The sequence below is a fragment of the Ruditapes philippinarum genome, unplaced genomic scaffold, assembly GCF_026571515.1.
Source record: "Ruditapes philippinarum isolate M1 unplaced genomic scaffold, ASM2657151v2 ctg659_1_1_1_1, whole genome shotgun sequence".
NCBI classification, from domain to species: Eukaryota; Metazoa; Mollusca; class Bivalvia; order Venerida; family Veneridae; genus Ruditapes; species Ruditapes philippinarum.
The window spans coordinates 320,410-335,135 of NW_026859266.1; the positions used below are offsets into that span (position 1 = coordinate 320,410).

Below are 14,726 nucleotides of genomic sequence, written 5' to 3' on the forward strand. Positions count from 1 at the left end.
TTGTTGTTTTTTTTTAAACAAGAGCGTTAAACAATCTATTGACATTTAAGACATATACGTTGATTTTGTTTTAGAAAAAAACATTTCTTAAGGATATCAAGGAAGTGAATTCTTTTCGCTGAAACCCCATAATTCGTTTTAATAAACAAGGGAGATAGCTTGCCTTGCACAAAAGTATTAGATCTATTTTGAGTTATGTCAGTAAAAGTTGTAAATGGTAGTTTTAAAGATATACAATGCTCAAATTTGATATTAAAAACATTTGAGAATTTCTACAGTCTCTTTGTTAATATAAAATAAACATTTTTGACTTCACACAAAGTAGATATGTTATGCTTAAAATCATCTTACACAGTACAGATGGTCACAATATGAATATATATTGTCATTAAAAAATTTACAACAAAAAAAAATGGCAGTTATTTAAGAAAAGACCAATTTTACCTGACCTATAATAGGGAAAGCATCTTCCCATACATAGTTTATTCTATGTTTAATTCACATAAGATGTATCCAGTAGGAATTGTAAAGATTTCAATAAATGTATGTGTGTAAAATATTGACTCAAAAATGAGCATAGTAGATCTTTAAACTTAGATATTGGTGTATGAAGAGTTTACGCTCTCAATTAAAATAGAAATGCGACGATTGATTCTTTTAGAACTTGTCTCAAATATTTGTTTATTCGCCAACTGTTATACATGTTACACCATCAAATAAATTTGAAAAATCAGATAGCTGTAAGTGTGTGACATTTTGGAAGCAATATGTGCGAAGATATTTTTTTTCATTGAATATCGAAAAATGAATTTAAACTGGTATTTATCATATACATCAGCCAACGTATTATATAGTATTGCAAACGTAAAACCTTTGTTCTCAATCTCAAACCAATGCTTCAGTAGAAAAGAGATGTCAAAAAGTGAAACTGGAATGTTTGTTAATGTCGAAGTGTTTCTTACGTTGTGTTATGGTTCGTTCAAGCTAATCTAATTATTAACAAAGGATGTAAAGTATGGGTTTGCGCGTAACGTTCATCTATAGTTTAAAGTGTTTCATTTAAATGATTTATTACAACTTTTTCCTGTTGCTTTATTTCTTGATTATTTGAGATAGTGATTCTCTTCTTCTAAGGAGGTCATGTCAATGTACCACGTTCACTGTGCAATTAATATCATTTTGTTTAAGGAAGGTTTCGCTTCCGTGTCAATAGGAAGCATAAATTTCAATCACGTAAACAACAGTTTACTTCAAACAGAACAAATTGCTTCAAAGAGAATAAATTGTTCACGTATGTACAAAGATAAGAAAAATTGTAAGCGAAACTTCATCTGCTCCGAGAGGTATATGTATTAAAAACAACAGATACATATTGCTTTGAATGTTTATTTACAATAAATTGATTTCAGTGTCGTTTGCGGGTCATTTATGATCTTCTCTATCTCAAAATTCTTTTTTTTTTCTTTTTTCAATCTAGAATATTTCGTAATCGGCTACCAAAGCGTCAGATCTATCCCCTGAACATTGTAACAATCAACGAAAGGATTTCCTGCCCTGTGAATTAAAAGATAGTTTAATTAATATACATTTTAATTGTAAAGAGCTTTATCTAATAAAACATATAGATAACGTCTATAAACATCAACGTATAATTATGTTGTTTCTGTAATCTTACGGTCCATTCTAGAAACAATTGTAACATAGAATGTTTCTATTATTTAACACACACAAATTTTGTATGAAAACCAAATGAAATGCTCGCTCAAAAACAAAATATTATTCTGCAATTATAAGCAGAATGTTAACTTTTTATCAATTATTTCTTACATGCGTTAATCGTTTTTAAGAAAATATACACTTATTTTACTTTCATGTACCCATTCTGTTTTCTCTCTTTTTTAAATTCAATCTGTTACTTTGTATAATACAGGCAGCAAATCTTTAGGTTAATACACTTAAAAAACTTTCAATTCAAAATGTAATTGATAATAAATATCAATTAAACTTCATTTCTTTCGTTCATAGGCACTTAATGGAAACAAGTGCTTTTGGTCGGCTACTCGTTGTGACCGCTTACCAGCCGTGATGTTTATATAACACACACACTTATCAAATCAATAAAAATATTTCGACAAAATGTCTTTTTTTAAAATAAAATAGATATAGCTGCTGAGTATCTAAAGTAGTTATTTACATACACAGTAGATATATCTATTTTTAAAGTTTATAGAATTTCTGCCATCAAGTGCTTATGATTACTATGTACATACTTACCGGCTTTGCATAGATAAATAAATCATACATGTAATGTTCACATGATTTATATCTAAAAAGCTGTCTGTGTTGCAAATTAACCTCATGTCAACATTCATGTCACTATACCTACGTAGCTTCTTTACATAAATTATACATATACGTTAATTTATTCCATATTCGTTTCAACAGTACTTGACCCCCTTTTGAGAAGCCGAAGAATTCTTAAAGATAATGTCTTAATTATTGTCAGAAATGGCAAAAAACTTAACTGATTTAACTTCTTATGATACATCTATGTAAATGATAAATTAATGCATCTTACTAGTTTACAAAATTTACCTCATATGTAAATTCTATATTTATATGTCAACAATACCTGGCTGCTTTGTGAAATGAACTTCTTTTTTTAATAGTTTAAAGAAATAAAAAGTCCTGACTGCATGACCAATCAATCCCTTTTTTATTACTATGCATCCTAGGTAAACCAGACAATTGACCGATATCGGATTAAAGCTGCACGCCTCCAGATGAGCCAAAATATTTCAAGAGAATGAAAATTGAGAAAAATGTACTAATATTTCAAGAAAGGTAAAAACAATCAAGATCAATGTTAAAGTTTACATGTTATTTGCGATTTAAGACTGATTTTGCAGTTTTTTATCACCATATTTCTACTGCGTTACTAACTTAGTAAGGGCTTTTTTTGCACATTTTGACCTCTTTTGGGTTATTCGCATGGATTGTATGTGCCAATTGCAATATGTAAATAACTTTATTTGTTCACCTCACAATATTTTACTGTCAAATACATTATAAAAAGTTTCATGAAATTTAACATGAATCTGGAGGCGTGCTGCTTTAAATGTAATATCACGTGGAATGTGTACTTAAGATTTCGACAATGCCATCACGTGCTAAAATACGTTCTATTTATGTGTTCTATAGTTATGCCCCGGTCACATATTCACGGATAATGCCATGGAAAGGCTACGGTCTAATCGTTCACGGATTACTACGGAAATGTGAAATTCCGTAGTCCGCTACGGTTTCAGTACGGACACACAACGGTATGAGTACGGAGTTCGACGGATTTACCACCAAAAGCCCCGGGAGAGACACGGATTGTTACGGACCGACACGGATTGGTACGGAGCGACACGAATCAGGACGGATGCACAACGGATACACTACGGTCTGCTACGGTATAAGCACGGGTTAGTACGAATTAGTACGGGTCTGATACGGAGAAGAACGAATTGATACGGAGAAGAACGTATTGCCACGGACCTATACGGACCTATTATATTGCATGCTCATTTTCAAAATGCCTCACAAGAAAAGAACACCTAGAAAACGAATTGCAGAGTTCAATGGTTTTGGCGGAGAGGATTCGGCCTAATCGCGTCTGACCCCCGAGACATATCAGGTCCGATTAAAGTGAATTTCGTGAAGGACGCCGAATCCTCAACAGGTTCGGCCATGAGAGCCTCATACTTAACATGAAGGGGTCTTCGTAAAAGCCCGTCCCTAGTCCATCATCTCCTCTTACCTGATTAGATATGGACTAGTAATCATTAAAGAAAAATGTTGATCAATATACTGCTTCTCTTTTGATTTTGAAATTTGCTGTTCATTTTACAATAACATTAGTTATCGTGAATGTTTATGTTTTAAAAATATGTAAAAAGCTTGTTAATTAATCTTATTATCACTCAAGGGCCAGCGTCCGAGGCTTATGAGACACTTCGTTTTATGTACATATTTACTCCAATTTCACGATCCAAATTAATGTTTGTAAAATATGTAACATTAAATGCTATTCTATTACTTATGAATTGTAGTACGATATTAATATATTTTTACCTCTATGCATGTCATCAAGCAGCTCGACCACTGCCTCCGCATTCTGAGCTATTTCAATATAAAGTTGCAGCCAGTAAATGGCAATTATCATTTATTGAATGTTCACGCAAATATGTCTATTTTAACAAGAAGGTAGTATTTATACCCTTGAAAAAGCACATGATACTATTAATTTATCCCACGTATGTAATATAAATCCGTGTTTATCCGTACTAAACAGTGGTGGACCGTACCATTCCGTACCGTTTCGTGTTGCAACGCAATAAACCGTATAAGACCGTGCTAATCCCTGCCTCTCCGTAGTACAACGTATTACGATCGTAGCTTTCCGTGACAATGCCGTATTAATCCGTATTAAAACCGTAGCTTATACGTAGGGTAACCGTACAAAAACGTAGTTCTCCGTACCAAACCGTGGAAATCCGTAGCAGGTTGAGGCCTACGAATCAGTACGGACTAGTACGGTTTCCGTACGGACCAGTACGTATCAGTACGGTTTAATACGGACAAGTAGGGATACGCTACGGTTGATTTTTCCGTAGCAAATTTTTGCACATGTTCAAAAATTGTCAAGGATCGCTACGGATATACAAGGACTACTACGATTGATTACGGTTAAAATACGGAGAGCTACAGACCAGTACGGGTAGCTACGGACGATGCCGAATTAATACGTGGCTCTTCCGTGGGCGTATTCCGTGAATATGTGACCGGGGTATAACCGGTCGATTACATGTCTATACTCACTCTTCTTGGCGGAACATGTTCAACTGGACTCGTTTCCCTGTATGGGCTGCTGTGTTTAAACAGAATACTGTTGACATTCGAACTTCCTTGATTTCCATCAGTTGACCTGATAAAAACATGTCTTTGTTAATGTGGCAACAAATTATAATCACTAATAATATAACACTTTTCTGTGATACTTTGCACTTTTTCCCCTTTCCTTCTTAATAAGAAACTAGGCTTTCTTGTGCGTGAAACAAGAATGTATACTTGTCCCTCATTGTTATCGTTTTTAAAAGAACGATGGCACGTAGTGTGACGTAAGTTTTGACGACATAAAACCGAATGATGTGAAGCTGATATAATTCTACGTTAAAACAATCATTTTATATAAAACTGTAATTATGCAGTAGTTGTGAAATTATATAGCTGTTTTCATTTTTTACAGATCACCTCTCGTATGAAAATAAGCAGATAAAAATTGATATTGATGCTATTTTTGCCTTGCATAATTATTACGATAGGTTGTATGTTTTTCTACGGGCTCTATAATAAATATTGGATGAAGTTGTTGAAAACATAATCTTTTCTCTTATAATAGTTTCTTTATATTGAATTAATAAAGTAAAGAGAAAAATCAAATTCGGATATTTCTTATATTCTGGAACTACCTCTTTCTTCAAACACAATATGTAAGCACTAAAATGTTTCTTTCTAAGTAAACATACCCTGTGTAAACGCTATCAGTGGGTCATTTCTCTCATAAAAGAAACGGTCGCCATTGCGTAGAGCTAGGAACTGTAGTGCAAAGAGACATTGTCCAGTTGGTCCAAGCTGACTATCTGAGATACGTCTCTCACTTATGTACCCAGTAAACAGGTCAACATCGTCAGGATACCTTGAATTTAAACCATTCTTTTAACAATAGCCTTTAAGTTATGCATGTTCGGATATTTGAATAGTATAAACCCGTCCATCTTTCAGAAGCTTGATGTTTTTTCACCAATAATAACTGTTTCCGCACGAGTAACAATTGCAAATGGTGGACAAACAAATTCATTAAAGGAGATGCATGGTTGAATTGTTAGTGTGGTCATTCTTATAAACCTACTTACTGCATTAAACATCTTATATATATTATTAAGATATCACCAATTACAAAATTCCCTATACCCCTTGTATTTGTAATACACAGGTCGATATATCTTTGGTTGTAATTTACGTTGCACCAATACAGTAAAGATCATATGGCGACTTTACTGGTGGATGAAGACCCCAGGTGCCCTTCCGTGTATTTTATTCAAGCAAAAACGGGCATCTGAATAGAACCACCGACGTTCCGTAACCTAGCTGGGCAGCTTCATTAACGTTTCAGGATATGAACCCACAACAATGAGGGGCAAGTTGCTTGAAATCAACAAGCCGATATGAATCGATATGAATATTCGTAATAAATGGGTAATAATTCAGCATCATCTATTTCTGCAAATGCAATTCAGAGCGATTCATTTTAAGATTATTTAGATTTAACTTTTTTATTTTGAGTAATAATTTATATAAAATTACACTGCAATAAGTAAAACAATTAACTTATTTATTTTTCGTTAAAAACATTCGTTTTCTATATACACAATAATAAAATTAAACTTTTGTTTGAAGCATACAGTGTAAACCAATCTATAATTACATATATGCGTTTGATAAAAGAGTAACAACGTCTTGGTCGTGGTCCACAAAACCACCTCCTCCAACACCGAAATTAAAAGCCCTAGGAAGATTACAATATGCACGGAATTCGTTGTAGGAAGGTACACCATGATCACGTCCCCTGTATTAGTTTTCAAACATGAAATAATTTTATACAATAATTTACTGATAAATGATATATAGTTTGTTTATATCATGACGCTTACAAAGGAAAAGAGAAGACTGTAAAAACGGAAAAGCAGAGTCCCTGAACTAGACACATAAAACAAATTGCAATTGCTACAGACTTTGTAATTGAAAACATTCCGCATTATCTATTTACTGAAAATTTATCAAGTTATATAGATAATTTTCTGATACTTAAGCTAAAAACATACAGAAAATTGTCTGATATTAAGCTAACAAATACAGATAATTATCTGATCAAACAAACACAAAAGTTTATATATAAACGGATAATCATCCACTAGTTAACTGGAAAGTGTTGGCAGTTCTGGGCAATTCTGCCACATTATATTAGCAGGATTAAAACGATTGTACAGAAATTTTAGCAATAATAAAACGATTGCACAAAACTTCAGCAATAGTAAAATGATTGTACCAACATTTAGCAATAATAAAACGATTGCACAAACATTTCAGCAATAGTAAACGATTGTACCAACATTTAGTAATAGTAAAAAGATTGCACTAAAATTTTAGTAATAGTAAAACGATTGTGGCTACTTTATTTTAGCAATTATTATAGTAAAATGATTGAATGAATTGAAAACGATATTTCAGCAAGATTGATTGAAACTTGAAATAAATTTAAAGTTCTGCAAGTATTATGTACTAATGTAATGAAACATTAGAAAGTGTAATGAAAACTTGATATAAATTTAAAGTTCTACAATTTTTATGTAATAATGTAATAAACCATTAGTAAGTGTTATGTAATCTCATATAACTTTGTACTTTTACAAGTATATCAATGAACATACCTTTGAATATTTAAAGTTGCCAAATCAGCTGACTTATTAAGGGCGTCCAGAAATAAGAATTTTTGTATTGAAGCTTGTAGTTTCCTGGCAATTAAACAAAGATGAGTTGAACAAATTGGAGTGTTTATTACTATAATACTGTTGGGAAAAGGCGTAAAGTGAAACAAACAAACAAAAGTAACGTCTATGTACTTGTTGCCTATTGTTAAGGGTATGAAATGCTAGTATATAATATACAGTTATCCCACTGTAAGTCTTATGTAATCCGTTTTGAACAAAGATTACTTTCCGGGTGTCGCTAAGAAAGAAGGACTCTGTTTAAGAAAAATGATTTTGACGTGGGAAGCAGTGACTTATGGTTAATTTGTCTGCATCTCAACCCAGGGATCGTTTGTTCGAGTCTTTCTGGAGTCAAGACTTATATCTCTACAAATGATATCAGTCATTTTATAGTTTAAAGAGAGATTAATCTGGAAGCTATTGTTTCACATCTAAGTTTAAATGAATATGTAAAAAACGAACAGGAAATGTTTGACATGCCATTACGACAGGACAGTATAGTAATAAATACTTTTACCACATTATACAGTACAATATGTCATTGTTTTTAGTAAGATATGTTATCTTGTAAAACATTACTCTTGGTCAGATTTCAATAATCATTGGAGGCTTTACACCTTCATTGCTTGTCGTACAATTTAGACATGGCATTAACAGCAAGTCATATTTTTGAAATGTCTACAGCATCAATCTATACATTTTTCGTATCTGCAATAATAAACTAGGCTTCTTATCAATATCAAATGATCAGTGTATGTGGATAAACAAGTTTCATAAATACTTCTTTTTATTTTTCAAAATAAGAAATTCCATGAAACTTCGGGTGAAAGATTGAATCCTAGTACTGAAAAAAAAAATGAATATTATGTTTCAAACCTATCTGATAGTAAGCAAGGTGTTGCAGCCGTCCATTTCAGGATATTGTCAGTTGCATCGTTGGCGTTTGAGTGATATAATTCAGGCTCGAAAAAGTTGAACTTTAGGTCTTGCTCGTTTAATATAGTTTCATCACCTAAATTAGCTAGAGCGATTTTGTCCGAAACCAGGGTATGTCCGAATCGAAATATAGCTGCTCCAAATGCATTTCTGATTGTTGGATCAGTACTGATATCGTAAGTGTCCTTATGTCCGGTCGCCTATAAAAATTGTTTTTGAAGTTTTTTTCATGAATTTGACATGATGTCAATTTGTTTGTAAACTAATAAACATAATGCAAAACTGACTCACTTAAATTTTTTTAACTTTGCATGACCTTAAACCATGATAACATAAACTTATTTAAATCTCAAACAATTAGAACAATTTGTCTTGTATTTGAATTATTTGCCATTGAAATTGTTCAATCTTTTACATATCTTAAGCAATTTTAAACGCAGCTGTTACCTCACCAACCGGCAAAGCAATGACTCATTCATGAAAATAACCTACTTTGTGCATACATAACTGCTATGAATAGAATAAAGCGGATATCTTAATTTTGCCCGCCATTCAAACACCATTTCCTATAGAGTGTCAGGAAAAAAACTACAGATAAAAGCAGACGAGATCTTAGCAGACGACATTCTAGCAGACGACAGTTTCTCATAAATTAAAATTGTTAATCTGTAGGATAAGATATACTAACATCGATGTGGATATTGTAAGCCTGCATTGTTGCCATTCCTATCGTTACTGGGAGATACTCATTGTATACAATGTGTTGCCATTCCGCAATGTTGATTTTCCTTGCCTCTTGGAATACTTTTTCATCGGTCCAAGATGGATGATTTGTAGCAAGTTGAGCTGCCAAGCGATTATGTTCCCTTGCCCAGATAGTATGAATAGATGCTAAACCGGGCTGCTCATCGGATCGTGGATCGCCTTGTTATTATTTAAAAAAAAAACAATTTATTAATGAGTTACATAGTTAACAATGCAAAGTATTATATATAAAGACAATCTATCATTTTGTAAACTGTCATTCAACAGAAGAAAGTAGTGCATAACTTCATTATATTTCTGAGATTGACAAAAACATATCATTCTTGGAGAATTTTCACTGTTTATGAGTACAAATATTTCTTATAGTATTGGACATATTGGGACAAAATTGTGGCATTTCACTTTAAATTTATGTTAGTAATAACGTTCGAAATAAATAATTATATTACCTGCTTCCGTGCAATAATAGGATTGTGCATCGGATGGTCTTGAAAGCTCACATTGTTCGTCTGGACCCTTTGGTAACTTGTTAAGAACTGTTTTAAGTAGCCCTGTAGTTATTAAAGGAAGCTTATACAATAGCATTGCTGCACAGCCGGTGCACAGCCGGTCACAATAGAAGCTCAACGGTTATAAAGTTTGCTTGTATCTCTGTGTAAGTTGGGAAAATCCAAAAACATTTTAATAGACTTAGTCCGGAATAAGGAATATTTCGGGCTTTTTCCCCAGGTAATCTGGGGGTACAAACAAAATTTTACAGTCAGAGCTTCGAAAGTTATTGCAACAGTTTGAAAAAAACAATTTGACTGATAGTGCACCGTGAAGCTATAACGTAAAGGTTTGTTTGCACATGAAACTCAACAACAGTCACGGAGCCTCGCTTTCAAAACACCATTTCCGATTAAAATTGAGAGTTTTGACACTCGTTGACATAGTTAATTGCATAACAAGTGCATTTGGTCTACATGTTTGATTAGTTAAAGACATATTCAGTGTGGATAAAGTCTGAGAGCATCAGAGAAACGTGCTGGACGCAATGTAAAATGGAAAATGGCGTCAAATTTTCAACATTCAGCTTCTTCGCCTCGATTTTGATTTAGTCATGTGATTTGTTGGTCTATTAATAGGATTAACATTGGTCGTTGGTGTTAAGTATGAAATAGCGCGTATGTTAAGCAAAATTTATCATTGTCTGAAGCTCAAGTGAGGTTCATGTTTGAAGATAGATGACTTTCAAATTGATATCGCTGGACAATTCCAGTCTATCGATTTTTTATGTGTTTCTCTGTTCGGCAAATCAACGCCTGAATCCTAGGCAAATATTTGAATCTTTTCTCAGAAATAAAATTGCATGTAGCGTAGCTAATAATGAATGAGACTTTTATTGCTATAATTTAAAAAAACAACATTTTTTTTTTGTTTTGCTAAATATACATTTGTTTGTAAATATACATGTAAAAATTAAGAGTTTGAAACAAATAATCATGTTCTCTAACCTCCAGACAATGTCCGTAGACTTGTAGCCTCTGCATCGCTTACACCATACACCATTGATAAATCTAAAAATGACGTCTGCTCGTTCACCTGTTCCCGTATAGCTAATCATTCAAAGAAACAGAGTATATATTGTATACAGCCTATCGCCAAAACAAACAAGAAAAAACAAACAGACAAACTGATTTTCTCATTTTAATATCTTGATGACCGTTTTGTATTACATCAGGACATATCAACATTATCATGGGTACTACCATTTTTAGTGTAATTATCAAAATTAGAGTAGTTAATCAATTGTGACAAGACATATAGGCCCTCTAAACTCTGTTTTATAAAAATATGACCTTCGCTGTCATGTGTTCCTCGTGTAAACAAAGCATGTATACACGAACACACATTAGATCAAAACTGTTTCATAGCACGAAAACCACTGGCAGCGTTAAACAGCTGGTGTAATCTACTGACGCTTTTTGTTCGGCGTTACACCAATTTATCAAAAACATCTTAACAAACAAGTGCAATTCAACAACAACAATAACAACAACAACTATTGAAAAAATCAATAGAAATATAAATCATAACTACATACAAATTACAGCAGTTTCGTTTGTCTACAATTTTACAAGCGTTTTATATTTTTCATGTACGAGTTTCACGTTTTACGTATACTGAACAATATTGGTCTGTTTGCTGATTGTTGAGATAAATATAATTAAATAAGACAATGCAGATTTCCGTGACTTAATTTATCCAAAATAAAATAAATCGATGTGTTTCTACTCTGATACAGATGATCGAGTAACTTATAAGACATAATCAGAGAAAAATGATCAACAAAAAGGACAATGTATTACGTACCATTTACACAATTTAATCTAGCTCTTGATCGTACAAAGTTAAAGCATTCTCCGGCTGGGAAATGACCATCATTCTGTTGAACAATTATGGGGAAGCACTCAGCACTGCAAATTTTGTACAGTTTCATTTATAGTAGAATTTAGTTTAAATATAACCAATTGTGCTCATTATTTTATATATGTTATATGATATAGTTTAAATATAACCCATTTATGCTCAATGTTTTATATTAGTTATATAATTTTGTATAAATAAACCCATAGAAATTTCCGTTAAGGTCACGTAGGTTATTGGTATTTTTTGAAAAGTATAATACAAAATTTAAACACAATCAAGTTTCAAGTTTAATGTAATGTAATTCTAGGCCATTGGCCCAAATACACTATATAATAACAGAGAGATACATGTACATCTGATTGTGTCACAAGTTATGAAATACAAAATAGTAGTAGCATATTCCATAGTTTTTAACATTGTACAACAAGGTAGAGAAAATACATATTACCACACCCTTAATGTAAAACATGTGGTATCAAGTTCCGAAAATGAAAGAAAAAAATTATAAAATTATACAAAAACTAGTCCTATTAATGCAAAAAAGAAAAGAAAATCGGACTTTTGTTATGAAACACTATACAATAGACATTCATGTAATCATGACATTATGTAAACGTAAGTCATATTGACCATTACATGAACCAGTACACTCATTATTTACAATTGAATGTCAATTGAGCTTAAATCAACACAGATGAGAACAATTTGTTTTCTAAAAACTAGTTTTAAAAAGGTACATGAAAGTTTTTGCCCGTTTTTTTCTTTTTTTATCGTTTATATGTACTCGAAATCAAATATGGTAACTCATTAATGAAATATAACAATTAAATGTTTACTGTGACATATCAGCTCCGCAGCAATCTAGTGATGTTCCATCCGGGTCTAAAACGTAAACAATGCTTGACATAGTTTTGTGTACTTGCCAAAACATGAATACTTTCTTTGACTATTAAATGCATATATTTATTCTTGGTGCACAATACCTTAATACCAGCTTCAAATATCAATATAATTATGTTATATTTCTACATACTAGTATTTATGTTTTCGAATAAATACATTGAATTTCATCTTTTAAGCCTTGCAAACAAAAGTGAATGAAAGAAGCAATGTTTTCAGTAGTTGTTATCCGGAATACGGCAGAAAATGCAGTTGTTTAAGCCAATCCCTTAGTACAAACAAGTTTTTCCCGTAATAGCTGTATTATACTCTTAAGTTTACAATGGAAAGGTTAACCTGTTGCGCACATTTTCGAAGCTGTAACTGTAAAAGTTTGTTTGCCGAAAAACACACACAATATTTATAAATTAAGAGTAAGTTTATTTATGTCGGTATAAGAAAAGAACGTTTTATATCGCATAGATATTTTTGTAATTCAAAATTGCAGATAACTCAATTTATTTGAGATAGTATTTGCAATATCTAAAGAGTTCACAGCAAAAGAAAATATATGTAACGTGCTGTTTTCATAAATAAACAATGACAACACCAAGCTGCATCTTGCAAATTAATAATGCCACACAATAATGTCAAAAGCTTACTTATAAATTGCTCAGTGAGCACCATGTCGTGTGCTAGCAGTTGTCCAAATTGCATACAAAACAGAGATCGTTCAGGATCGTCTTCTTGTGGTACGGTTGCAGTATGTACTATCTTACTGATCAATCTTGGATTTGGCAAGTAGCCACCTTTTGTCCTTGGCTTTCCGTAATCTGTATGCAAGTCATAAAACAGACAAATGATCTATTCATGACACATACGATATATTGTATTTAAAATTAAGATCTGCTGGCATATAGCAGGGCCATCTGTAATATACATATGAAACAGCCTGTAATTTCGAAATAAATACTTAAATTAATCTTTTTAGTTAAAGACTTTGTAATTTGTGTAGGGAAGAAAACCAATGTAAAATTGGGTCCAGGTAACCTTTTCTTTCATAACCTTTAATATTTCATAGTTTAATGGGTTACCGAGCCTGCAACATTGTCAATTTTGCAGTGTTGGGCTTTCTGTAGCGATTGTTTTTCTCTTTTTGATAGCATTAAGTGTAGAGCCTGCTTATATAGTGAATAACCTACGCGTTTTTGTGGGTTAAGTGAAAAGTCAGGCGTTCAAGATATCTCACTTTACGAAAAAAAACATTGATCTTCACTCTCCGACTCTATGTATGGGTTTATTACTTGAATGAGCGGGCTCAACTCTTTGTTCCACAAGAAAATCATGAAATTTAAAAAATATATTAGAAGAAAAAAAATCAGTGGCCGATTTTACTATTGATTTCCTGCCCAAACACAGATTTCAAATTTGACGCCGTATTTGAATTTAAAATATAACTTACAATCGTCATAATCAGCCCACAAATATCCTGACTGCATCCTATCTGCACTTCCCCACTCCCAACCATATTGATACAAGTTGTTACAGCTTCCATCGTATCTACGATACAAGTCTGTACTGGCAGATGAACAGTCAAATCGAGGGTCGCACAAATACTCTAAATGTACATTACTATAGTAGCTTCTTTTCTTGTGGTCCAACTTTATTGAACTGTCTGGATTTGTAATCCTCCCGCCATTGAGTACCGTGCGTCTTTTTCTATCTACTTGTGATGATTGTGGAGTATCTCTTTTTCTGGCTTTAGTTTTTGTATGACCGCAGCCGTACGTTGAAGGGTTGCATATATCTCTGAATATACAATACTTTAACATAAGAATTGCATAGATATACGAGGGGCAATGAAATATAACATGGACAACTGTATTTTTTTCGTTTGAAACACGTAGTTAAAGCAATTATTCAGCAACAAATTCGATGGTCATACAACAAATGGCGCGCTTAGATTACATATTAAAATGATGTCAATAATGTTATTCAACTTTTCTTGAAGCACGCTCCGGTATTCTTGATACGCTTTCTATGTTGGCAAAACCATGTGTAGAAAATGACTTATACCACTCAGATATTTTCTTTGCTTAGATTTATCGAGTTGTCAAGCGCAAGTATGTCTGGTTGTTA

The 14,726-nt window shown here is 32.7% G+C and overlaps 1 protein-coding gene across 1 annotated transcript; it reads right to left on the reverse strand.

The window, feature by feature from the left end:
* Positions 1-1,428: 1,428 nt before the first annotated feature.
* LOC132755894 (peroxidase-like protein) lies at positions 1,429-11,778 on the reverse strand. Its single transcript, XM_060746831.1, has 10 exons — positions 11,652-11,778; positions 10,793-10,894; positions 9,746-9,847; positions 9,220-9,455; positions 8,472-8,731; positions 7,536-7,619; positions 6,533-6,673; positions 5,574-5,743; positions 4,867-4,972; positions 1,429-1,554 (listed from the first exon to the last, which is right to left on the reverse strand). The coding sequence occupies exons 1-10, from the start codon at positions 11,776-11,778 to the stop codon at positions 1,494-1,496; spliced, it is 1,389 nt and encodes a 462-aa protein (XP_060602814.1). The 3' UTR covers positions 1,429-1,493.
* Positions 11,779-14,726: the final 2,948 nt, after the last annotated feature.

Bases quoted from the DNA above. Each gene is read 5' to 3' on its own strand.
- LOC132755894 (XM_060746831.1), bottom strand. From the start codon at position 11,778: ATGAAACTGTACAAAATTTGCAGTGCTGAGTGCTTCCCCATAATTGTT. The intron at 9,848-10,792 runs GTTAGAGAACAT...TAATAACTACAG, and splicing joins TCTACGGACATTGTCTGGAG to GGCTACTTAAAACAGTTCTT. The intron at 4,973-5,573 runs GTATGTTTACTT...TGTTTTTATCAG, and splicing joins ACTGATAGCGTTTACACAGG to GTCAACTGATGGAAATCAAG.